The sequence below is a fragment of the Dinoponera quadriceps genome, unplaced genomic scaffold (assembly GCF_001313825.1).
Source record: "Dinoponera quadriceps isolate SergipeBrazil2010 unplaced genomic scaffold, ASM131382v1 scaffold1395, whole genome shotgun sequence".
Classification (NCBI taxonomy): domain Eukaryota; kingdom Metazoa; phylum Arthropoda; class Insecta; order Hymenoptera; family Formicidae; genus Dinoponera; species Dinoponera quadriceps.
In genome coordinates this window covers 966,610-991,266 of record NW_014556488.1, presented here as the reverse complement: position 1 = coordinate 991,266, position 24,657 = coordinate 966,610, and the positions used below count along the sequence as shown (strand labels likewise).

General features: G+C 46.1%; 4 protein-coding genes across 5 annotated transcripts; 2 read left to right on the top strand and 2 right to left on the bottom strand.

Moving 5' to 3' along the window:
- The first annotated feature begins 74 nt into the window (after window positions 1-74).
- Window positions 75-7,337, top strand: LOC106747692 (ubiquitin conjugation factor E4 B). Its single transcript, XM_014625472.1, has 8 exons — window positions 75-1,040; window positions 2,420-2,710; window positions 3,062-3,484; window positions 3,558-4,921; window positions 5,040-5,187; window positions 5,275-5,961; window positions 6,215-6,536; window positions 6,792-7,337. Exons 1-8 carry the CDS (start codon window positions 1,017-1,019, stop codon window positions 6,854-6,856), a joined length of 3,324 nt encoding a protein of 1,107 aa, XP_014480958.1. The 5' UTR covers window positions 75-1,016; the 3' UTR covers window positions 6,857-7,337.
- Window positions 7,338-8,535: 1,198 nt separating this feature from the next.
- On the bottom strand, window positions 8,536-10,302 carry LOC106747583. The gene is made up of 3 exons (XM_014625225.1): window positions 9,736-10,302; window positions 9,530-9,656; window positions 8,536-9,429 (listed from the first exon to the last, which is right to left on the bottom strand). The coding sequence occupies exons 1-3, from the start codon at window positions 9,838-9,840 to the stop codon at window positions 9,167-9,169; spliced, it is 495 nt and encodes a 164-aa protein (XP_014480711.1). The 5' UTR covers window positions 9,841-10,302; the 3' UTR covers window positions 8,536-9,166.
- Window positions 10,303-10,499: 197 nt separating this feature from the next.
- LOC106747789 (cyclin-dependent kinase 11B) lies at window positions 10,500-15,631 on the top strand. 2 transcript variants are annotated; one of them, XM_014625692.1, is made up of 9 exons: window positions 10,788-10,874; window positions 10,932-11,094; window positions 11,267-11,374; window positions 11,757-12,131; window positions 12,306-13,318; window positions 13,461-13,787; window positions 13,957-14,233; window positions 14,390-14,620; window positions 14,961-15,631. In XM_014625692.1, the coding sequence occupies exons 3-9, from the start codon at window positions 11,355-11,357 to the stop codon at window positions 15,253-15,255; spliced, it is 2,538 nt and encodes an 845-aa protein (XP_014481178.1). In that variant the 5' UTR covers window positions 10,788-10,874; window positions 10,932-11,094; window positions 11,267-11,354; the 3' UTR covers window positions 15,256-15,631. The 2 variants fall into 2 exon arrangements, with proteins under 2 accessions (XP_014481177.1, XP_014481178.1); XM_014625691.1 differs by lacking the exons at window positions 10,932-11,094; window positions 11,267-11,374 and adding an exon at window positions 10,500-10,602 and having other exon boundaries at window positions 10,716-10,874; window positions 14,961-15,629.
- A 299-nt stretch (window positions 15,632-15,930) lies between these two features.
- On the bottom strand, window positions 15,931-17,185 carry LOC106747790 (pigment-dispersing hormone peptides). Its single transcript, XM_014625693.1, has 2 exons — window positions 16,778-17,185; window positions 15,931-16,420 (listed from the first exon to the last, which is right to left on the bottom strand). Exons 1-2 carry the CDS (start codon window positions 16,910-16,912, stop codon window positions 16,295-16,297), a joined length of 261 nt encoding a protein of 86 aa, XP_014481179.1. The 5' UTR covers window positions 16,913-17,185; the 3' UTR covers window positions 15,931-16,294.
- Window positions 17,186-24,657: the final 7,472 nt, after the last annotated feature.

Genomic DNA, 24,657 nt, shown 5'->3' with positions numbered 1-24,657 from the left:
AACCCCCGAAAGAAAGAGCCGCGCGAATCAGTGCCGGGAGTAACCGGGAAATTCGACCTCGGGAGATAGTCGAGAAGCAGAAGAATTGAGAGATCGCGGGGGTAAAGGGGGGAGGGTCGTCCTCCGAGCTGTTATATTATTTGTCAGCGATCGCACGCATGCGATACGCATATGCACGCGCGTAAACGATGAGCCGTGAGCGTCCGTTGCACCTGGCGACATTCAGCGATTGATTAGTCGTCGTCGCGCTCCTCCCGCGCTCGTCGTTGCGGTCGATAGTCTTTCGAAAAAACCTCGCGCCCGTGTGTATCGAGCCACCGCTGTATCGATGCGCGCGCGCGCGGGAAAATTCAATTCGTCGGGAAACGGCGTCGAGAAGTGCCGTAAGTACGCGGAGCACGCTTACGTTTTTCATCGATCGAGCGAGTGAACGGCGGGACATTCACGCGAGGATTGGCGATCATTCTCTCTCTCTTTCTCTCTCGCACGCGAAAACGTGATCTTCCCCAGGGGGTCTCGCCAGTCACTAACAATACGCGAAGTCGAAGGGACTGCGTTGCATGTCGAGCTCCTTTGAATTATGAATCGTTTGAAATGATTTTAAGTTACTCCCGTCGGTGCGACAGGGAGAGAAGGATAGTGTGAGAAAGAGACAGAGAGTGAGAGAGGGGAAGGTGAAAGAGGAAAAGAGAGACACGTACAGAGGGAGAGGGAGTGAGAGAGGGACAAAGAGCGCGTGCCGATGCTTGTTGGTTGCTCAGCTGTTTTGAAGAATCGACGACGCAGCCTGGACGGGCAGCAGCGATCGGCCGTGACTCGGCGCGAGACCGCTGCACTCACGTCCAAACGCAAACAGATGTGGAGTGACTGTCGAAATTTCTGACACATCTCGGCCACGATTGTCGACGCGAGGAGCATCCCCTTAGCGTGCACGCACGACGGCGGTGGCGACGAGTTCCTCGAGCTGAGGCCGAGAGCTTAACGTTTAACGGAACGGACGGAATAAAGGGCGAGCCATGAGCGAGCTGAGCCAGGAAGAAGTGAGTAGGATATCGTGGATATCGTGCACGGCGTGTGTATCGTTTCGCTTCCACAATGAACGAACGACCCGACGAAGGAGCGACCTGCTGTGCCCTCGCCTTTGTGCCGCCGTTCTCGATGCCGTCTCACAGCTTTCCCTCTTTTTTTCCCCCTTTTTCCCTCCAACGCTCGGCCACACGTTCATTTCGTCGTCGGGTGCAGAGAGTGTAGGCGAGAAGCGGAGCCCCGGGTACCGAGAGTGTAGTGCAGTTGCAAGAACAAACCGAGGGTTTGTTGTCATATCGGGACCATCCGTTTCTCTTGACTGCGCTCTCTGCGATTTTTTTTCCTTCTTCGTCCCGTTCCTCCCTCATTCTCTCCTCTCTCTCTTTCTCACTTTACTTCTCCCTTTCTCTCTATTTTTCTTTTCATATGAATTCTGGACACTTGGTACTTGTCGCTGTCGAGCGTAACGCGTACTGCCAAAAAGAGGAGAAACTGAACCATCGGGAATATGCTGTCTAAACTCTCTTGCTTCCGCGTCGTACGCGTTCTATTTGTCAATCCTCGTTGTACTCGTATTTCTTGCACTTCACTAGTGCACCCGCATTTTTTCCGTATTCTCTTTTTCTACCTGCGCACCGACTGTTAACGCGTTTCTGAATGGGACGATGCCGATACGAATTTAAAGGATTTTCTTTTTTATGTTGTTTCCAGCGACTCTCGACAAATATTGGTCTCGTCGCATTAATAATAATTGAAATGGTGTGCAGGCACATAACGTATAAAAAAAACTAATTATACAATAAACGCGAAAAATGTCATGCTGTAACAGTGAAAAGCTTATTGAGAAAGAGAGAGAGAGAGAGAGAGAGAGAGCACTTCTCAACAGTTTCTTTCATGTCACCTGTTTTAGCTACATTACATAAATACATGCACTACAAGGAGATAAGAAATTTTTAATATTCTGCAGATATTCCTTCCTTCATAGTTCCTCCTTTGTCTGTTGTCATGTTTCCCATTCAGATTTTGCAGACTCATTCCTTCCTTTGTACGTTTTATTTGTAGCAACATTATGGCTGCATGAAATCTTGCAAGTAATGGAATCACAGCTCGTCGATGAACATGCGGTGTGTTCATCCTGTCCTTCAAAAATTATGATTTCACGGTGAAATGACAGTATAATTGTGAAACTGAGAGCTCCGGATTTATTATATTGCTCAAAATATAACACACAGACCGTGCTCTTTCTTTGTTCTCACACTTGCTGTAAGGTCGTGCAGCAGGCATTTAAAAATAACCGTTCAAGAACAAAGGATCCGTTCTCTTTGAAGCATCTTCCAGCAAGGTCTTGGATGAAATTCGAGAGACTCAACTGCTTTGTTTCGCTCTGCTCTAGATGAGGAGAAGGCGGTTAGCCCGTTTAGCGGGCTTAAATACTAGTAACACGGCTGCCAATTCAACTAACACTACCGCTCCGATATCTCCGAGTACTCCAGGTCCTTCGAAAGCCTTTGCAGGACCAATATCTCCGTCTATTCAGCAACAATTTCAACACGTTGAGGTTCCAATGGAGGTAGAAGAGAGCAGCGACAAGCAATGTAATACCTCTGGGATAGATGTTGACTCGGGAATAGAAAATATGGAAGTCGAGGAGTCCGACAGGAAAGATTCGATACCGAGATCACGTGTAAGCGCCTCTCTTTACACGGAGGAAAAGATTCACTATATATGAATATACAGGGTGTCCCGGCATGAAGAGAACGCATAAGTAACTTGGGATCTAAATATGGAGGCCTTAGAAGAAATCGAAAAGGATGACCATAAAAAAGGTTTTCCTTCCACGGTATTCCTCTTTCGGAACTACTCAGATTTCGTTCCAAACATTTCTCATATCATTGAAAAGAAAGGATTGATTTCGATGTTCTCCTTATGCTGGGGCATCCTGTACAGTAAAAGCAAAACCGTTAAAACTTCCCGGGACGGGAGAGCTCTCGGGGATGTATTTGCCATCTTTGTCTTTGTACCTTCTGCATTTTAGACAACGAGTTCTAGCATAGAAGTAACAACGGAGCAAATACACGCTGTCATATCGCGCGTTCTCTGCATATCGTGGAAGAGTCCTGTGGAGGGGAGTATATTCTTGCCGCACACAGCGGAATATATGCAAAGACAGCCGGACGCTGCAGACATCATTAACAATGCCCTGATCGAGGTATTACGTATGTTTTCGCGGGGGGAGGATCCTTTGAAGGACATCGCAATAGACGTGTCGTCGGACCGCGAGGATAGTCCGAATAGCCAAGCGAGTCCGAGTTTATTAAGTCCCGTTGTGGCTCTTCCGTCTTACGAATTACCGACCATACCGTTACCCATAGGTACCAAGTCGTCGCAACCGAAAAGTCTAATTTATTTGTTAGATTGTTACTCAAGAATTGCGACTGAGGAAAGAAATCACCCAAAGGTACGCGTCGCGAGAGATCGAATCTAACTAACGGATCAGTTCGATATAAGTAACACGTTTGTGCCCCTTTCAGCGATCCAGCGTACCTCCTCTTTCCGAAGTACTGGCAGTTTTGAGAGCACAATGTGTTCAGTACTCCAGCCTCGTTCTCCTAGGATTGATCGGCATCTGCCAAGCTTCAATCGTACCTATGTGCACCACCCATCTTCTCTATCCGATACTTTCGCAGACCTTGCCGCGCGGCTACCTGCACGAGCTCGTGGCGAGGACGCACGGGAATCCAACGATCTTCGGTAGAATATTCACTCCGGTCTTGCAAGGCCTGTATCTCTCGATGCAGCAGGCGAGCTTGGTCGGCAACACGCACAGGAGGCCGATCGAGGCGCTGGAGGATCTTTTGGAGATCCGCTGCGGGCCGAACGGCAACATACGTCCGATTTGCCGTCTGATCACCAATCAGGTCCAATTCCTGCCCGAGGTTATGACCTCGGCCGCCGGCAGAGAACTCACGAGGACCTCGTTCTTAGGCCCGTTCCTCTCAGTGTCGGTGTTCGCCGAGGATCAGCCGAAGGTGGCGGAGAAATTCTTCAGCGGCAACCCGTTCACGGACAAGTCGGTGAACGTGACGTTGCAGCAAGAGCTGGAGAGTACGAGGACCCTGTTACACAAGATGTTCCACGCGATACTCGCCAACAGTAACTGCCGTGACGCCACCTTGACGTATCTCGCGACTTTGCTGCGTCACAACGAGAAACGCGCGCAAATACAGACCGAGGAGTTCTCCCTAGCCGGGGATGGTTTCATGCTGAACCTGCTGTCGGTCCTGCAGATGCTCTCCGTGAAAATCAAATTGGACACCGTCGACCCCCTCTACCCATTTCATCCCTCGAGCTTCGTCGAGGTGAAGAACGACACAAGACTGAAACTCACTTCGCAGGAGGTCGCGGAATGGCAGAGGAGCCTGGTGAAGACGCACAAGTGGTCGGAGGCGAAGTTCCCGACCCAGTGCTGGTTCCTCACCCTGCACTGTCACCACATCGCGCTGCTGCCGGCGCTGCAGAAGTACCAGAGGAAGTTGCGGGCGTTGCGAGATCTGCAGAAGATGCTCGACGAACTGCAGGCCACCGAACCCCAATGGAAGGACACTCCATTCGCGGAGCACAACAAAGACTTGATCAAACAGTGGAAGCAGCAGTTGAAGCGGCTGGTTAAGTCGAAGTCATGCGCGGACGCGGGACTGATAGATCCCGCCCTTCTCAGAAGGTGCTTACAGTTTTATGTATCCGTGGCGGAGATCCTGCTGAGCCTCTTGACCGAGACCGCCCCGGGCGATCCTCTACCCGAGCTGCCGCTTCCCCAGGAAGTCCCGCATAAGTTTACCGCACTACCCGAGTGGTACGTGGAGGATATCGCGGAATTCTTGTTGTTCACGCTTCAGTAAGTTCCCCCTGTTGTTTCCCGTTTATTATCGCGCGTATCTCGCGTAATACGTGTTTACGTAACACCTACGTGCGAAAGTTCGCATGATTAATGCTAAATTTGCGCCCACTTGCAGATTCTGCCCCGGGGTAATGACAAGTAACATTGACAGTTCGCTCGTCACTTGGCTACTCGTCGTCGTGTGTACGCCGCATTGTATACGAAATCCCTATCTAATCGCGAAGATCATCGAGGTCCTCTTTGTGATAAATCCCAGTATTCAGGTAACGTACATATATCCTCGCGATCGACAACCGAGACTCCTCCTGGTTCGAACGGCGCCGCTAATAATGTCGGGATGTCGCACACAGGGTAGAACGGAAACTCTTCACTACTACGTGATGGCGCATCCGATATCGAAGACGCTACTGGCGTCATATCTCATGAAGTTTTACACCGACGTCGAGACCACCGGCTCTAGTTCCGAGTTTTACGACAAATTTTCAATACGTTATCACATAAGTCTAATCCTAAAATCAATGTGGGACAGCCCGGTACATCGGACGTCGATCGTCAATGAGAGCAATAACGGCAAGCAATTCGTCAAGTTCATCAACATGCTGATGAACGACACCACCTTCTTGCTCGACGAAAGCTTGGAATCCCTGAAGCGCATACACGAGGTGCAGGAACTCATGTCGGACGTCAGTGGTTGGGGCGCGCTTTCTCAGGAGCAACAGCAGTCGCGCACGAGACAGCTGGCGGCGGACGAGAGACAAGCCAGGTCCTACCTTACACTAGCCAAGGAGACGGTTGCCATGTTTCATTATCTGACGGTCGACATCACGGAGCCGTTCCTGCGACCGGAATTAGTCGGGCGACTGTGTGCCATGTTAAATTTCAATTTGCAACAGTTGTGCGGACCTAAGTGCAAAAATCTCCGAGTGAGGAAGCCGCAGAAGTACGGATGGCAACCAAGGACGTTACTCAGTCAATTGGTTGATATATATTTACATCTTGACTGTGATAATTTTGCAGCTGCTTTAGCCAGTGACGAGGTAAGTAACTCGCGCGTCGTACATAATACAGATATATATATATATATATATATATATCGCAGATAGTCGTCTGCTTACGAATGTAGGCCATCTTACGAAAAAGCTCAAAGGTCTTTTCTTTATAAAACGCCGACCGTTGAGACCACACACACACACACAGTCGCTTCATGAGAAAGAAGGCCACGGGCTTCCGGCTTCTAGATCTCGTACATTCAATATACAATTGTACTCACGCGAACTTTCGTATTTGCAGCGTTCATTCTGTAAAGAATTATTTACCGACGCTGCAAGCAGGCTCGAGAGATCTGCGATAAAGACTCCTACAGAGATCGAAAGGTTCATAGCGCTCGCGGAACGTGCGGCGGTGATAGCGAGGGATAATCGCGCGCGTGATGCGGATTACGGCGATGCTCCTGAAGAATTCCGGGACCCGTTGATGGACACCCTCATGGAGGACCCTGTCAAGCTACCATCTGGCATTGTTATGGACAAGGCAGTCATCATCAGACACTTACTCAATAGCGCCACGGATCCCTTCAGCCGGCAGCCTCTTAGCGAAGACATGCTCACACCAAGTAAGTGAACATATTTCTGTCTTGTTTTCGTTGAAATGTTTGAAATTGAAAACTCGTGCAGTGTGCCAGTAATGGTGTCCCACAAGGCTGCACTTTCACTTTCGTGGGGAACACATTCGAAAGAATATCCGCGCTATCGTATCACAGCTAATCGTAATCCTCCGTCCGGAAGTACTTTTTCGTGCCGAGACTTTCGATAGGTTGTGTGTCTAAAAGTATGCTCCGAACTGATGATTGTTACTTTCGATCTTGCAGTGCTCGACTTAAAAGAAAGGATATCTATGTGGAAACAGCAAAAGAAAAAATCGACAAACTTATAAAGCGGTGCTAATTGACGAGGATTTTGCGAAATAAGAAAATAAGAATAAAAGAGATGAGCATCACGACATTATTCAACACGATTGATAAAACCTCGGTATTGCACGATACATTTCATCGAGCCGACAGAATGTATCGGTCGAGTGCAGTTGACGATTATATAGTGCAATGATCTCGCCAATAATGTGCAAACAATTGCGCTCAATAAATTTACAGTTTTTTATACAATAAACACTAACAGACTGCAGCTAGCGAACTGCCACGATATTGCTCCAAACATACTTTAGAAACTTGTAAATAATTGCTGGCTATCGCGCCAGTATCCAAAATTACGTATTATTCATAAATAATTAAGCTCTTTTATTTTTTACGTTCTCCGGTGTATGTGGCGGCGGGTGGGATGCTTCAGACATATCCCGCGTTTGATCATGGAAAAAAATATTACGTTAAATAGCATAAACTAGTAATATATAAATGAGACTATACTATATATAAATAAATAAATAAATAAATAAATAAATATATATATATATATATATAAAATATATATTAAATATATATATTATATATATATATTTTATATATATATATATATATATATATATATATATATATATAAACATACATACATACATGTATACATGTCCAACGCTTCGCGATTTCACAATGAAAAGCGGGGGCAACGAAGGGCGGGGGATAATCCTTGGCAAAGCCGCGGCTCGCGTGTGTGCTGCTGTGTGGACGGACGCGCGTACGTTTACACGCGGGCACGTATATATCAGGGGGTCACGGGTTCTGACCACGATACGGATGTGCCCCTGCCTTCTTCCTGTGCCACGACCATGTTCATGTTCTGGCATTCAACGGAATAAGACCGCGTGTCTCCATTGACCGTGTTCGATCTCTCGATCGCTGGCCGCCTTCGGTCGAAAAATAACCGGCTCGAAAAATCACAAGCCACCGGCGGCGATCCGCGAGGGGGACTCATTTCGCGCGGAGCTTCACCGATGCTTCACCGAGGTCATCCGTTAATACACGACACGCTCCGCTTCGCCATTAATCATTCTAATTACGCCCTTGATCGTTATGAAAAGTTACGAAGCCCGGAGTAAAGGGATAATCGGTACGCCGGATCGCGAATTTCAGATATAAGAACCGAATCGACTGGACGGTAACCGTTCGGGCACTGTCGAAAAAATACTGACTGTTAGTTCACGGCCAGTTACTTGCGAATGAACTATTCCGGGAAAATAGCAAGTTAACACCGGACGGTGTCAATTTCCAGCGAGAACTCTTGAGACTCCGGCTAGCGTTTCTCCATTTCCCGAAACTCGGCGAAGTAACAAGCAAATGAAATAGTAAGCAAATTAAATACTCAAAGGCGTTATTAGGAACGAACTGGCTGGAAACTGGCTGGTTAGAGAATCACTGGCCAGTTACTGGCTAGATACTGGTTTAATTTCTACATCGGGAAACATCGTGAACACGTTGTACGCGTGTGTATTCGGCGATACATTTTCGCTTTGTCTGATTCATCCGTACGGATGATCCGCTGAAGTAACGTACACCCCGATCTCCTCGTGAAGGAGCATCGATCGGCACCTATTCAATTTATTATACAAGAAACGCCTCGGGAGAGTTGCATTATCCGCACAGGTGAATCCCAGAAAAGAANATCATTTAATGCTAAATTCTTAAGTAACTAGATTTAGGTAGGTGATTATTCTTCGGTGGTGAAGTTACATGTTATTTCTTATACTTTTTGGCACTTGTCACAGCCTAGGATAATGGACTTGATACAAAACTTAAGGATCTTAGTACGTATTGTATTCAAAACCATCATACAATAATCTTTCGTATACCATGTGAACTGATGATAACTTAAAATTGAAAAAGTAAACAAAAGAGGAGTATATTTAAGAACGTATTGATGAAATGAAAAATATGCTATTTGTATATAAACTCAAAAATATGTTCGTCCACTTTGATTGACATTTGTAATAATATTTGATATGTCTTCTGCATATATGCTAGTGTAATCTTTTAATTCATGTGGAGAAGTATTCGAGATGGTACTTGTAAATATTAGGAGATTGATGTAAAATATAGAAATAAATGAAAATTAAACGCGAAACAAAAAAGTATTTGGGTGAAATACAACAAAATTGTTAGTAAGAAAATATTTAAGTACAACTGACGACGGCAACTAAATCATTTTTATTTTGAGAAATAAAAGCAAGTTTGTGAGAGAGAGACACAGAGAAGTAGTTGCTACCCCAATTTTTTTTTTCATCAGACTCATGTTATATAGTTTAGTATTTGTAATATCCTTCTGGATAGTTAAGTTTCCCAACAAAATTCTCACGTCTAGCTATTAGTCGACCTCGTCCCAAGCCCACTGAGCCAACAAACGACTCTCTGTCGTCTAGTTCAGATTCATCACTTTGATTCATGTATGAAAACCTCGAAGTATTCCCGGATACTCCCATTTGTCCTTCCCAATCATCTTCAAATGTACTTGTGAAACTACTGTTGCCTTCATTTTTCCATCTAGCTGAATCAAGAGTAATTGTTCCTGCACATTGAATTATATACCGTTAAATTTTATATTTTAGAAATTAGCATACACTTTTCTCTTGTACGATTTCCGGAGAATCGTTCGGAGTGAAACTTACGTTCAATATGACTGGCCTCGACGACGTTCTTTGTGGGACATGTCTTAATATGCTCCGCAATCTCGGATCTGCTCAGACGATGAGTCGCATTGTACGGACAGATGACTTTGTAATTTGGCTCGTAGTTCTATGAGAAATGGAAATGTGTTTACGAGATAGAAAATTACGTTCTTCTATGTATTCAAACAAATTTATCTAGCGGTTACCTTTTCACACTTTACAATGTGTCGTTGGAGACGTGATTTGGGCAGGGTATGATTCTTGTTGAACGGACATTGTACGATCTTATCTTCGTCTAAAAGATGTTGCATCTTACACACGTTATCATAAATTATGTGCCACGTTTATATTGCAAATTTAATCGTTGAGTCTAGAGCCGCCTTGTCTAACGGAAGACACACGGTGTGTCTGATGCTCGTTACGATAAACCAATAGAAAAATCTCAGTTTTCAAGATTGTTCGCGATGTTCATGAGTGATGAATAAACAATAACTATTCGCTCATTTTGTGATTATTGTGGAACAAAGGCTCGTCCGAACAATGCTTCGATTCTTCTACCCAAAATAAGGTTCGGTTCAGGCATCATCTAAGCATTCGCTGCATGAAACGGACTCAGCCTAAATCCCGTATCAGAATACGGCTTGGAGATTGAATTGAAAATTGACCAATCGGTACAAAGTTCGTTAAATTTCACTAAACTTGAGTTCAGTTAACTGACACGCTTAAGTCGTATCTACCAGCGCCACCACACTCGTCAGCGACGGTGACGGCTCGTAATAAAGACTTTGGAACTAATGTGATTCAAACTTAAATCTCTTTAAATCGAGAGCGACCCGCAACAAGTTTCTGTGTGACACTGCTAGATAGCGCTAATGCTGAGTTTAAGAACGTTCTCCAAAGGAAGAGTAAGCTCAACGGCCCCGTAGATTGGTTTCTCGTTGGCCAATGGGAAGGCTCGTTCGAGCGTTTGTGATGCCGCCTCGCGCGAACGATGAAAAAGCTAGGCCACATTCCGACAGATGTTGTTTTACAAAGGGTAGAGATTCGTCGGGGAAGAGGACTTGTATCGCACAGTGAGTGAATCGACAACGTACGATTTTGTTTTCACTCGAGTTACACTCTTTAGAATCTGAAAAGGGTAAAGTTTCATGTCAATTTCACACGTGGCATTCGTTCACAACGTCAGGTGGCTTCGGTGTGGACATCGGTTTGAGAAGCGCGTTGTCTCACTGCGGTTCATGCTTCCTCGCACGTGCAAGCTTAAGTGAGTCATGGACATCGACAACCAGAGCGAGGACGGAGAGATCAAGAAGAGTCCGTTGAAAGATATGGGTGACTTGTACAGGTGAGTCGTGCGCTTTCGTGTGTACTGTAATTTGAGGTTGCTATAATTTGAGGTTAGGTTTAAAGATCGACCAGCCATGATACGACGACGAGGAGTTTTCGTGCGCAATCAAGTGTGAGAGAATGTTCGAGGCGTTCTCGAATGGAATGCGTTACCTTGATGTACGAACCGTTCGAAAGTGCGATATGTATTATAATACGAGTTCGCGAAGTCTTTTTAGGTTAGTTGATAAAGCTATCTATCCCGAGACACAGCTGCATGCGTGCGCTTGCGCAATCGATTCTTTTTGTCTTTTTACGCTCGGCGTTTTATCGGCGATGTAAACTCCATACGTACGCCGTGAATGGCGGAGTTCATTTTGAAGAAGGATTGCTCTTTAATTCCGATTACAGAATATCAGAGAGAGAGAGAGAGAGAGAGAGAGAAAAGTTCTCGCGATAAGTAAACAAGTCGCGGTCGCGAGCAGCATGATCGCGAACGATGCTGCCTAGGATTTTTAGGTATTCCGAATTCCGCAAAACGGATACATATCTATGCACCATCACAATTAGACACCATTTTTCCAGTAGTTTATTAATTATCATTGTTCACAATATCATGTTTACTTACCTTAGTAATCAGTAGTGTGTCTTATCAATTACTACAATTTACAACCTCTCTTTAAAATTATAAGTGATATCGAGACTTTAGTAGCAATCGACATAATACTAATTATTTCTAATTTTATACAAATCGCAATAAATTTGTGCACAAGTTTCATTAAGCAAAGAAAAATAATATCACATATATATAGTTAAATTACTCATGAGGTTTGTGTCTCAGAAATATCTACTTCTTATTTTTATAATATTCATGATATCATCCTTTATTTTGTATTTCCAGTTTTTCAGAGGAAGAAGGTGGCGACACTGCCGATTCTTTAGACATTAAACCACCACAAGCAGTTGTGCGCCACCATAAGTCGAGCTCATCTCGTCGAAGAGAGAAGCACAGCGACAGGAGAAGTCGCAGAGATGAGAAAGAACGCAAGTCGCGTCAACACGATCGCGAGGACAGGCATAGAGATAAACACAGGCATCGTAGGCATGTCGGAGAGCCTCTGGAGAGATCCGAGCGTTTGGAAAGCTCCAAGAGAACTCGCGACAGAATGGAACGTATAGACAGGATGGAGAGTCACTCGCGGGACAGAGAATCGTCTAGGCATGAACGTAAGGAAAGAAGTACAGGAGACCGTGTCCTGGAGGACTTGAGAGAAAGGTAATTATATCGTGTATATATATATATATGTTACTACATGTTATATAAATACATATATATTCAGTTTAACCCGTCCTACCTTTACACGAGCGATTGAAAGAGAAATTTCGGACACCTTATATACGTATTTCTATGTTTCTTCTTCCAGAAGTTCAGTTAAATATTAATTCTTAGGTTACTAGATAAAAGGCGGGAGAGGCGGGAAGAGCCGCGCGATATTCGCGACTATAAGATTGAATCTCGTCGCGAATTGCGGCTGGAGGACACGAGGGAGATGCGTGAGTCGCGCGATCGTCGGGACGTGCGGATGGAGGATGTCCGAGAACGCCGTGAAATGCGGGTCGTGGACGACGGTGGTAGCAGGGATCGTCGCGAGATTCGCGTAGAAGAGCAGAGACACATACGGATGGTCGTGGACGAGCCGTTTTCGGAGAACGAGCTGATAGAGCGGCCCGAGAAACGTCGCAAGAGGTCTCACAAGCACGAGAGGATGCGCGAGAGGGACCAGGAGAAGATGGAACGTGAGAAAGAGCATCGGGAGAAGCAGCTGCGCGAAGCAATGGAGATCGTTAACGACGATATCAGCGAGCTGGAAGTGCAAAATGAGATACCGATACAGCTCAAGGATCCCAAAGAGATGACGGAGCAGGAGCTGAGGAAGGAGAGGCTTCTGGAGGCCGACCGGGAAATGGCCAGGAGGAAGGAAGTCTCTCGGATCGAGCTGGAAGCGAGAAGGATGAAGAGGGGCGAGAAGCGGCCGTTGAGCCCGGAACACAATCCGGATCCTTCCGTCGTCGAGCTGTCGGACGAGAGCGCCAGTCCCGCTCACTCCGAAGGTGCGCATTCCAAGTCGCTGGAGTCCCGGCACTCGTCCGAGGGTGAGAGGAGCGTACGCGACAGATCGTCGGACCGGCGCTCGTCCGACTCCTCGGAGTCTAGCAGCGACGACGACGACGAGTCCAATGAGTCGAATAAAGGCTCCAATGGCGATTCCAACGACGCCTCGGACTATAACAATCCGAGTCCTCTTTCTGTGGACCGATTAGCGAAATCGGATCATTCGGACGGCGAATCCCCCGGCCACGTAGACTCCAATAACGCGGCTAAGACCGTGGAGAAGGAGGAGAAGAAGAAGGAGGAGGAGCAGCAGGAGCCAGAGTTACCGCCGTATCTACCGGCTATTCAAGGTACAGCAGATAATAAACACTGTTTGGTAAAATGTAAGAAAAAATCTATATTCGATATACAAATCTCTTTTTTTTTCGAACGCTATTCCTGTTAGCGGTGAGATTTGTGAGAGAGGCACGTCGAAATGTGGTGTTTCCGCAGGTTGCAGGAGCGTCGAGGAGTTCCAGTGTCTGAATCGCATCGAGGAGGGCACGTACGGAGTCGTGTACAGAGCGCGCGATAAACGCACCGGCGAGATAGTCGCGTTGAAGCGGCTGAAGATGGAGAAGGAGAAGGATGGCTTTCCGATCACGAGTCTGAGGGAGATCAACACTTTGCTGAAAGCGCAGCATCCCAACATCGTCGTCGTCCAGGAGATAGTGGTAGGCAGCAACATGGATAAGATATTCATCGTGATGGAATACGTGGAGCACGACTTGAAGTCCCTCATGGAGACCATGAAGCAGAAGAAACAGGTATTCATACCTGGTAAGTACGGCACTCGATCGTAGCCGACTGTATATAGGCTGTGTTCGCGTATATTCACTGTCAATATTAAAAATTTATAATTACATAACATGATTTGTAGATTTTCGTTTACCGATTGATGTACATAGTAGTGAACATGAGGAAACGAATGTTTACGTTTTGGTTACAGGGGAGGTAAAGTGTCTTATGCAGCAATTGTTGCGCGCGGTCACGCATCTGCACGACAATTGGATACTGCACCGTGACCTAAAGACGTCCAATCTGTTGCTCAGTCACAGGGGCATCCTGAAGGTCGGCGACTTTGGCTTAGCTCGAGAGTACGGTTCCCCCTTGAGGTATTACACGCCGATCGTGGTGACGCTTTGGTACAGAGCCCCCGAGTTATTGCTAAGCAATAACGACTACAAGTACTTGTACAGTACACCTATCGACATGTGGTCCGTTGGGTAAGTACAGAGACTTCGTCGTAGTGTCTATCACAGTGCAAGAATTAAAATTACAAGTTAACTATAAAATATAAATTAGCTAGTAAATATAAATCAAATTAGAATATAAAGATATATATAATTAGCTGCGAAAGTCGTAACGTTTGCTCGTTCCAGATGCATCTTCGCCGAGCTCCTGCGAATGGAGGCGTTGTTCCCCGGCAAGTCGGAGTTGGATCAGTTGAACAAGATATTCAAAGAACTGGGAACCCCGAGTGAAAGAATCTGGCCGGGGTACAGCAGATTACCCGTGGTTCAAAAGACCACGTTTGCGCATTATCCTGTCAACAGTCTGCGACAAAGATTCAGCCTGTCGTTGTCCGAACTGGGTATCGAGTTGTTGAACAAGTGAGTTGTCATCTCTAGTTTTCGTGTTTATACTGTCGCTTCGAACGACGCGTCGCTGTTGTTAACACTTCGACTAAGCCGCCGACAGTTCGCTTAGACGGTATCTGAAAAGACCAACGTCCTCCTTGTATATAAAGATCCGTACTTCTAACTTTATACGTATAACTTCTGTAAGATTGCAATAATAAACTGTTACCATCGAGAAATGTTTACAAGACAATAGCGGTTTGTAGAATGAAGTGTCACGTGTATGCGACAGCGATCGTCAAAGTATCAAGACGTCTAGCGACAACACTAAATAATTTAGTATCCCGAAGATATATTCTTTTCTAATTTGCAGATTTTTGACGTACGATCCTCGTCAGCGTGTGACCGCCGAGGACGCCCTGGGTCACGGATATTTCACGGAAGTGCCATTGCCGATCGATCCGCAGATGTTCCCGACGTGGCCTGCGAAGTCGGAGCAGGGAGTGAGAACCACGAACGCATCCCCCAAGCCGCCGAGCGGTGGCAAAGAGTACAAACAGTTGGGCGACAGCGACGACGCTGATTTGAGCAACTCTGGCTTTCACATGGGACTGACGGAGAGCGGCAGGGCTCCACCCGTCGGCGGCGGCTTCCATTTGAAATTCTAATCGTGCGCGCTATGCGCTCCGACGGGGATTTCCATTGGACATAATAATATGTACATAATACGCGCTGTATTTATTTGTACGCAATAAGTATAGTTAGTAGCCTGACGCCGAGTGATAGACGAGTGTACACTTCCATTCTGTATGACTGTACACTTCGATTGACTTACGAGATACAGTGACGATAATTATCGCGTGAGGATCGAGAAATGGCAGTTCTGCGCGATCGGTTTTCTCATAACCGAACTCATGCATTTATAACGTTAAAGCGTAGTCTACAATAGGCAGTAGGAGTATGTTCATAAGAGGTAAGAACAAGAAATTGACCAATCATATTCGAATGTAAAGAGAATAATCGACTATGATTTGTTAATTTCTTACTTACAAACCACTATGATTGGTTAATTTCTTACTTACAAACGACTATGATTGGTTAATTTCTTACTTACTCCCACTGCCTGTTGTAGATCATTTTTAATAGATAGGAGATAAGGAGGAAAGGAAAAAGGAGATACAGAGAATGTAGAAAAAATATAAGGAGAGACACGATATAGGAGGATACTGTGTAAGAAACAGGCGAAAATAAAATATAGAGGTATGTTTGTACATTTATATATCACTATATTGGTTCATTTATTTTTTTTGTACATGGTAGTCGCTGTTTTCATCCGGGTACATTGTGAAACAAACACTATCCGATGTGCTTTTTTTTTTCTAGATTTTCTAATTCTGCGCGCAGCAGACCCCGTTGACGCTGTCCGATTCCCCAGGCATGATGACATTGAATATTTCCAATTGGGCGCGTTATTTTTGAATATTCTGTAAAATCATGACTGCTGCTTTGGGGAATCGTTGCCGATTCACCAAATTATCGACGGTCGTAATGCAGAAATAATGCTTCTGTTTGGGAATTTTCGATGTCACTCTACTTAAGGAATGGGACAGCATTAGTGGAGTCTGCTGTACTACACGGCGGAGAAGCAATAGTTGTGCCGAGATATCGTTGGTTTTTTTCGCGCGACGATTGCAAGCGGCGTTGCTTTTATTTCCCGGCGTTGTGCATATTCTTCGGTAGACCCAACAGCGAGTTGATGAGCTCGGAATTGCGTTTGGGATGGGGGCACCGTGGTGCCATCAGCAACAGTCTGGCCAGTTGGAGATCGCTGTCCTGAAAAAAATTGGCCGTCACCCGTATTACGAACGCTTGCATAACAGGCGGCAGGTGAAAGAGAGAGAGAGAGAGAGAGAATACAGCTTCGTTTTATCTTCATTTTTATTAAAAAAATTAAATATCAAACTTGCATAATGCGACGCTAGAGTGGCGTTTCAGATTCGAGTCAGCGCGGCATCGATTCTTTTCTATCGTCTGCCACTCAGAAGCGCTTAGTTTTATTGCGAAACGACGATAAGAGCGACGCGTCGTCATTATTCATACCGGAATTTACCCAAGCGCTTCTTTCAAATTTAACTCGAATCTCTTTCAAGGCAGAGAAGGGAGGGAAGACAGATACGAAAACAAACTTACCAATCCTCTAATACACGGTGGATTTTGATTCAGGACGTTCCTGTCGGCATCCTCGAGCGCCCCGAACTCTTGTCCATAGACGATACCGAGTATGATGACGAAAGCGATTCCGCATTTTGCGTAGTTAGCCATCATTACTCACGTTTATCGCAATTTGCTGATCTGCGATGCGCCGTCGATGTCGTTCGAACGGATGCACTCGATGCAACTCCCGACCGCAGTATGCATCCGCGATGCGAAGACGATGTTCTTTTATATCCCGACCACCCTTCGCCGGGATCTGCTGCTGACAGATAGCGGGCGGTAGGCTGACAACCCTGCGAACGACAGATGCCCTCTTCTGGGAACTGTCGCGCGGAGATTACGCGTTTCCTTTCCCTTCTCAAGTTATGTAAAAGAAATCCCGGATCGGCGAAGCGCGGGCGAATTCCCGCGGTAACTCGGCGAGAACGTCTGAGAAACGTGGTTCGAGCCACGTTTTCATTTCATTCTTCGAACAAATCGTTTCGATGGACCGACGCGCCCCGACGAGAGATCGAAGTCGACCAGATTCGAATTGAACTCTCGGCACGGCGACGTCTACGTCTGCAACCTCCAAGACGAGTCATAAGGAAGAAATCCTTCCGGGGGAAAGTTACACGTTACATTTTTAGCAAGTCACTCGTATACATTGAGAGGAAAAATGCCTAAAAAATAAAAATATTCGGGTGGGGCTAATAACATATTTACTTAAATGAATTCTTTTACATTAATAAAACAAATAATTGCTTTCATGCAAAGCTACAGATTTAAGGAAATATGTAATTTTCTCGTCTAAAATTTACTCTCAAAATATAATATATTGATAAAAATATATATATTGATACAAGTTATCAAGATCCACCGAATGTTTCTTTTTTATCTTTTAGATATTTTTCCTCTCAGTGCACGAAAATGTGTTCAATTTGTCATCATCGAACGTGAAAACGAAAACGCGAAAAGGTTCGCTCATCGCTTCGCGGTTCACTTTTCACGTATTTCAAGAGCGATCGTCGGGCGGTGCCGTCGATGAAAACGGTCGTCATCGTCGGGGAAACTCTCATGAGCAGTTGTCCCGATAGTCGTTGTGAATTCAAGTCTCGTCAGGGTCGGTGTGTCGCGCCTGATCTTCGCGAAGTGCTCTCCACGGAAAGTTGAGTTCGCGAAGGTTGCGCGCTCCCCGCTCTCCCGATCGGCTTTCTTTCTCTCGGCCCGATACGAACCACCAACTCATTCGAGCCGAGCGACACATCCGGTGTGCGTAAGGGACGGCGAGTGACCCGGGTAAAACCGCGCTGACGGGTCGCCACGGCGTCCTTCGTCGGGGAAGACGGAGAAAAAGAAAGAGATAGAAAGAGGAAGAGAAACCGCGTGCTTATTAATTATTAATTATTCCGTGAGACAAACCTCATTGGAATATATGATACACAACGAAGGTAAAAGAAATGACGAGCGTCCAAAAGTAACGTTACGCACCGGTCGTCCCTCATAAATGCTTTAACGCGCTTGTTAACACAAGCAGCGCTTGCGTTCCCGCAGAAAAATAAACAACGACGATAGCTCGAACTTTATGTTACATCCAATAAAGTTGTATAACAAGTCAGGATTCATCAAGTGTTATGTCTTCACTGTCGGAATTTATTGTCCAAAAAAACCGCATTCTTCGACGTTGTTTCTTCACTGCGGAGAAAGATAGATGGATAGATAAAAGCTTTCATTACTCATTCCTAGGAGATGCTATCTGAGGAGTCTACAAGATCAGTTTGTAAATTGACAGAACTCAAAGAAAACCAACTATTAACAATGCTAATGATGAAAGAGAAGAAGAAATGTGTAATAACGGATAACTCTGATAGTGCTATAATAAGAAAGTGTGCGAGGCATATATTTTATTAACGGAAAGACTGTTATGAATGTTTATGTTGTGTAGATAACCATCTTAAACAGATGTGAAAAGAGAGAGAAAGAGAGAGTAGAAATTTCATTTTTTATTCTTATATTACCATTTATGTGTTATAATTATTTTTTATATTACCATTATTCTTATATTACCATTCATATGTTATAATTATTTATAGGCTTGAAGCGTTCTTTCCGAAAGAACGCGAATCTAACGAATATTTGCGCATTTCCTCAGCTACTCTTTCCTTTCTTTATGTCGCCTCGCCACTAACTAGACGCGAAGATTAGAAAAGATAACATAAAAAAGAAGGGAGAAAGAAGAGGGATGGACCGTTGTCGAAATCTCCGGCTGTTTCCTGGGATAGACGCGGGTCACTAACCAGCGAGCAGAAAAACAGCCTGGGACCGGTGTCGTGGCCTTGGATTCTGTCTCAAGACCCTTCGAAGGCACGGCGTAGCGTCGATCTGAAAGGATTAGCCGAACGCCGCCTTGACGCGTATTTTCGCCGCGGCGGAGCTTAGACGACCCGAACGCGACGCGCGGTGGGAATTGTTTCGGGATCGATCGCGACTCACAATTACGATTAAGATTACGCGCGAGAGGTCACGGCGAGCTCACTGGAACCGATTATCACGATGAAGATATCGGAAGCGAATTCCGCGCCGCGGGAGAAGACGACGACGAAGAAGAAGAATCGAGTGAGACGCGTTTCTTCGGGGGAAAAAGGATCACAAAAACACAATGTAGGAAAGGGGACGATCGTAAAAGATCGGCGAGAATTCCAAAGCTGAGGAATCCGGGGATCCGGCGAATCCCAGGATCAAGATTGCACCCGTCAGCCGGGCGGAGGACCGATCTCCGACGATCGTCGGGGAGCGAGAAGAAGGCTAACTCGGGAGATTTCGCAGCCCCCATTGCGAACCCTGGTAGAAATTCCACGAGTAGTAAATTCGGTGGCGAATATATAGTAGTTTAAATTATTTATTTTAGAATAGACAGCACTCTCTACTCTATCATATTTGATTTGTAATAGCTGCATGAACAATCCGGTAAAAAAAATTATACATAATCATATATATGTAACTATATAAAACATATAGAAATATATATAAAATTATATACAATCATATAAAGAATTACAATTTTATATATTTCTATGTAATTTTATACACGATTACATGTGAAAAATTTTCTGTCAGGAACGGTTAGATCACAAATTTCGTTCCACGTTTTAACGAATAATCAGCCAGTAACAAGCTAATAACGAGCTAGAAAATTTAATCTCGCCTGTGCCAGTTGGCTGTTAGCTTTTTACTCAGGCTGACTAGATACACTTCTGTTCGGGAAGATAGGCGTCAACGAAAGAGAACTCGAGGATCTCGACGGATCCCGGCGATCTCATCGACAACGCTCGACCTTTCGCTTCTTATCCTCCTCCCACACGTGTCCGTCTAATTACTATCGCCGAGGCGTTATCGCCCGTTTCGTAAGGTCCGAGTGCCTTTTCGGCTTCTCCACGACGAAGATTTACGCGACGTATTACACACCGACGAATCCCATCCTCGCCGGGTAGGATTGACTCACATTCGTCTCCTTAGGTTGTTCCGCGAATCACACAACGCGTGTCACTCGGAGACGTCTCGACGAGTAGGTGTGGATGCGTGAATTAAAACGCGTCTGGGCCCAGCTGGGTGCTCGTAGAGAAAGAATCGTCTCTATCGAAATCGAGAGAAAGGTCGCTCCATCCGAGGACGGTCCGTCCTCCACGTGTTAATAGCGTTCCCGTGTAACGATCTATCGCGAAAAGCCTCGAGATAACGCACTCTTTACTCGCACCTTCTCGTGGGACACCGCGCTAATGGCTAATGGGGCCCCGATTATAAACGCGTTATGATATAACACGTGGGGATTTATGGGCGATGAGTAACACGACGACCTGATGCCCGACGTCTCGTCGTCTGAATACTGATTTTCTCCGCCAAACGTTTACGTCTTAGAAAGCGTTGGGGGTGTCCAAACTGTGATATCTGTTTGTGCCTGCCACAGTGTATTATAAACATTACACTTCTAACTGAAACCTACATAGATTTCCCAACTAGAGTCCATAGTTATCTTAGGAAATTGGAGAATCCTCTGGATCTCATAGAAATGTCTGCTCGGGTCTCCCTCGGCGCCGTCTCGCGTCGTTCACCCCGCACGCGTGAGATGGCCGCCGATGAAGTGAGCGGCCGTTTCGCCTTGACGTTTCATCCGACAATTAGTTACACAAACGGTCACCTGTAAATAACAAACTTTCGACGGGTTCGACACGAGCGGCTATAAATTTACGACCGGGCGACTCGGAGGGGGCGGCGGGGGCAGCGAACGGAAGCCTCGAGTTCATCGGTAGCTAATCCGCCACTGATTTATCGCGCAGCCCTTGTTAGCGTATACACCACAAGGCGGAGCGGTTGCTTTACGTTAATTGTGTGTGTTTGAATTAGACGGTGAGAAGAAAGGAGAGAGAGGGGGATATCGAGGGGTACTCATTTGCATCCCGACTGAATCGGCCGATCGTGTTGGCCGCTCGCGCCCATTAACGGCGCCGATTATGAATTCCGATACGTTTTTCTTCGTTTTGTTTCCTTTCCTCTCCCTCCCTCTCTCTCTTTCTCTGTTATTCCTTCTTTCTTTTTCCAACTGGCGTTCGATCCGTGACGCTCGGAATTTATAATTGTCAGCGTTAACATCGCTCCCTACGCTTCTCTATCGCGGTGGCGTTGAACCCGAGCGTTTGAGCGTCGCTGTTTCACCCATAATCCGACCCGATTAATCGGTCCGGCGAGTCGAACTCGAGAGAGTCGAAGAGTCGCCCCGCGACTCGAGAACCAGATCTCCCGAAGCGGCGGCGCGAGCATGGGCGTGCACGCGCCGCGTATTCGGTAACAATTAACAGGGGAGGGGAAACCGCTATTCACGAATTTGAATACTCGTCTAACTCGTGGATCTTTGTTCTCGAACTGCGAGAACGCTGTTACCGTGCCTCTCCTCTATCTGTCTCGATCTGTCCACCGGCAGCAGCAGGCGCCGTTCGCCTCCGCGCGCGTATTCGAGCGTACTCGCGCCCGCAATGGTACCGCCGGGAACAGCCGTCGAATTCGTCTCTTCCGAATTCCATCTGAAACGAAAAGATCAGATAACGTTTGTTATCTCGGATGGCGAGCCCGACGACGGCTCTCTTCGCCACACGCTGGTAAGCCGGAGGATCTCGCGACGCTAATTAAGCGGGGGTTTAATACGCGTTAATCGTATTTAGTACTGAGGATGATCCAAACGATTGGGAGCTAAGCCCTCGTTAAATATTAAATGTAAGCACCGTCTCTCCATTTTGGAAAGAAAATAAAATAAAGATCCCCGATGATGACGATAAAAAGAATGGGCATTTAAGACCGATATATTCATATAGTCGGTTCTTATATTTTGTTGATATTAAGACCGGTCTTAAGTTCGTCCTCAGATGTCCCGCAGCCAATGAAATGAGCCGTGCTTAGTAAATATTAAACTTAAAACAGCCTTAAATACGCAAGGAGAAAGATCGGAATCGGAAACGTATAATAAAATTAATCTCTTTTTCTCGCTGAGTATCGCATCGCTCTGACATCAGTAGTTCTTATTTGCGTTTCGTTTCTTTTATCAAATTGATTGTACATTTCGAGAGCCTTTGTACATTATACATGTTCCAATTCGCGTTAATTATCGCGAAGTAATATACGTGTTTACGATAACGTGTCTCGATAACGTGTTCTTGTAACCGAGCGAGTACACACGGCGGCGAGACGATCGTCGGGGCTGAAGTTCCGCCGCAAACGCACACGCATCATTTCTTTTCCTTTTTCCACTGTCCCTTTCACTCGCGGCATTTTTCAACCTTCTTGATGAGGAAATGAACGAACGGACGAGCGGACCGACCGACCTTTCGCAAGTTCAAGGCGAATCGTTGCCATTCTGTTCACAGGGTGCCTTATTTTTGGAAAGTTTTCCCCTCCGAGAGCCAGTTCTGTGCATATCTGTAGGATCGTTGATCGTCGAATTCTACGACGAGACTAGTCTATAACCGTCCCGCCTGTCATCGGCGACTTCCTCGTCGCCGGCTGTAAAATCGGCGAGGCGAGTGGCTCGTTTTCCTCGATGGTCGCGATGAAGTTTCCTTTCAACGATCCCGCCGATTAACTCGCACATAACCAGAAGGCCCCGGCGAGTCCCCTCTCTAATTGCAGATCAGTGATTCGCGAAGCGATCGCCCTCGCGGGTCGCCCTGGGCCCTGACAATCGGCGGATCGCGCAAACCGCACGTCCGTGGAACGCATTCAACCGCGACGATAACATATTTCCTTCTCGTGTGGTATGCAACCGCTAATGATCCGTTTCGGTGGACTCGGTGCCAAGGTCGTGGCATTATCTCTCTCTCTCTCTCTCTCTCTTATGTGCAAGTAACTCTTAAAGTAATTAAAAAAAATTTTGAAATTATACATATCTGCCTATCTTCTACATTGATTTGAATTTTAGGGCGTTTTTTCAATTTAGAATTAGATTTAGTTTTAGATTTAGATTTGAATTTAACATAAAGTTATAGCTCGATCCTTTCCTTATACATATATAACTTCAAGTTTTTATGTATTTTTATACCTTATTTTTTCTTTTCATCTTTACTATTCTTCTTGCTTTCGAATAATTATTTTTGTTCTTGTAATTTTAAAATCGACTGAATGCGTTGTTATTTCTTCTCGACTCTATCATGTATCTTACGTGTTCTTAAAGGCCAATCTTAGGATGAAATAAACGCTGTTCTCTCTCTTTCTCTCTCTTTCCCGGGTGCATACGGGACGCAGCGTGCGTCGGCACCTATCTGTCTGCCTCGACATTCGTCGGAGCGGCGTATCCTTTCGATTCGACGCGTCGGAATCGTAATGAGTGTGCTGTTCTTCAAATCGCTGGCAAACGTGTAATTTCACGGGCGCATGTCGCTGTTATTTTCGCCCACGAGTAATGTCCCGCGACCTGTAATTTAAATTATTTATCGCCATCGAGATATCGAGCATGGGAGTTGTCAAGTTGCGGAGTTACACACACACATATACACGTACGATGACTACGGCGCGGTCGTTCATTGTCGAAATCTCACGATGACAATGTCGTTAATACGAATCGAGATAATCGAGGAGCTTGTTTCCGAGATATCTGAAAAATATGATCTCGGGAATATAAAGATCGCGCGTGTAGAGGAAGAGAGAAAGGAGGATCACAAGAAGATCGTAAAAAGTTCGTCGACGCGTAATCGTCGATTCCCGTTTGAGACGACTTCGGAAACGAGTTCCTCTGATCTCTTACTCTCTTTTTAATCCGTCCATCAATTGCGCGCTGCGTATCTCGCCTGGCTCATTCCGGTGGCGGTTTTCGAGTCGGTCCCGGGACCGAGGCGTGTTTCTCGGAGACTTCGTGTTCGCCGATAGAGCTGCCACGATAAGACGGCTTAATCGGTGGCGCCTTAATTAGGCACGCGATCAATCCAACAGCCCTCGCCGGCTGCGATAGAGAGAAAGAGAGAGACTGTAGAGATAAAGAGAAAGACCTCCTCGGTGCGTGTATCCGCACACCGTAAAATCGCGATTTATCGCTCAGTCCCGTCGACAACAACCACCCGCCTGGACAGCAGGTGGATCTGCGGGTCTCTTAATTAGTAGCGATTTCGCGGACGCGCAAGGCGTGTGCCGCTTGCTCGATGTCGTTGGCACCGAGGATCGGTTAGATCGCTGCCGTCGAGCAGCTCTCTCGTCGTGCTTCTTCCGTGGTCAAGGTCGCCGGAACGGGGCTCGGGTAGGGTGCGGGTCGCGCGGGGCCTTCGATGGAGTAGGTATATATGGGCGTCCTCGCGCGCCCGGAATACCAGATTCGCACAAGTTGGCCCTCCCCGCCGCTCGCA

Coding starts and splice junctions, on each gene's coding strand:
- LOC106747692 (XM_014625472.1), top strand. CDS start 1,017: ATGAGCGAGCTGAGCCAGGAAGAA. Junction 5,962..6,214: donor CTGCTTTAGCCAGTGACGAG/GTAAGTAACTCG, acceptor TCGTATTTGCAG/CGTTCATTCTGTAAAGAATT. Junction 6,537..6,791: donor CGAAGACATGCTCACACCAA/GTAAGTGAACAT, acceptor TCGATCTTGCAG/TGCTCGACTTAAAAGAAAGG.
- LOC106747583 (XM_014625225.1), bottom strand. CDS start 9,840: ATGCAACATCTTTTAGACGAAGATAAGATCGTACAATGTCCGTTCAAC. Junction 9,657..9,735: donor ACATTGTAAAGTGTGAAAAG/GTAACCGCTAGA, acceptor CATTTCTCATAG/AACTACGAGCCAAATTACAA. Junction 9,430..9,529: donor CGAGGCCAGTCATATTGAAC/GTAAGTTTCACT, acceptor TTCAATGTGCAG/GAACAATTACTCTTGATTCA.
- LOC106747789 (XM_014625691.1), top strand. CDS start 10,801: ATGGACATCGACAACCAGAGCGAGGACGGAGAGATCAAGAAGAGTCCG. Junction 12,132..12,305: donor CTGGAGGACTTGAGAGAAAG/GTAATTATATCG, acceptor ATTAATTCTTAG/GTTACTAGATAAAAGGCGGG. Junction 13,788..13,956: donor GAAACAGGTATTCATACCTG/GTAAGTACGGCA, acceptor TTTTGGTTACAG/GGGAGGTAAAGTGTCTTATG.
- LOC106747790 (XM_014625693.1), bottom strand. CDS start 16,912: ATGATGGCTAACTACGCAAAATGCGGAATCGCTTTCGTCATCATACTC. Junction 16,421..16,777: donor CACCGTGTATTAGAGGATTG/GTAAGTTTGTTT, acceptor AATTTTTTTCAG/GACAGCGATCTCCAACTGGC.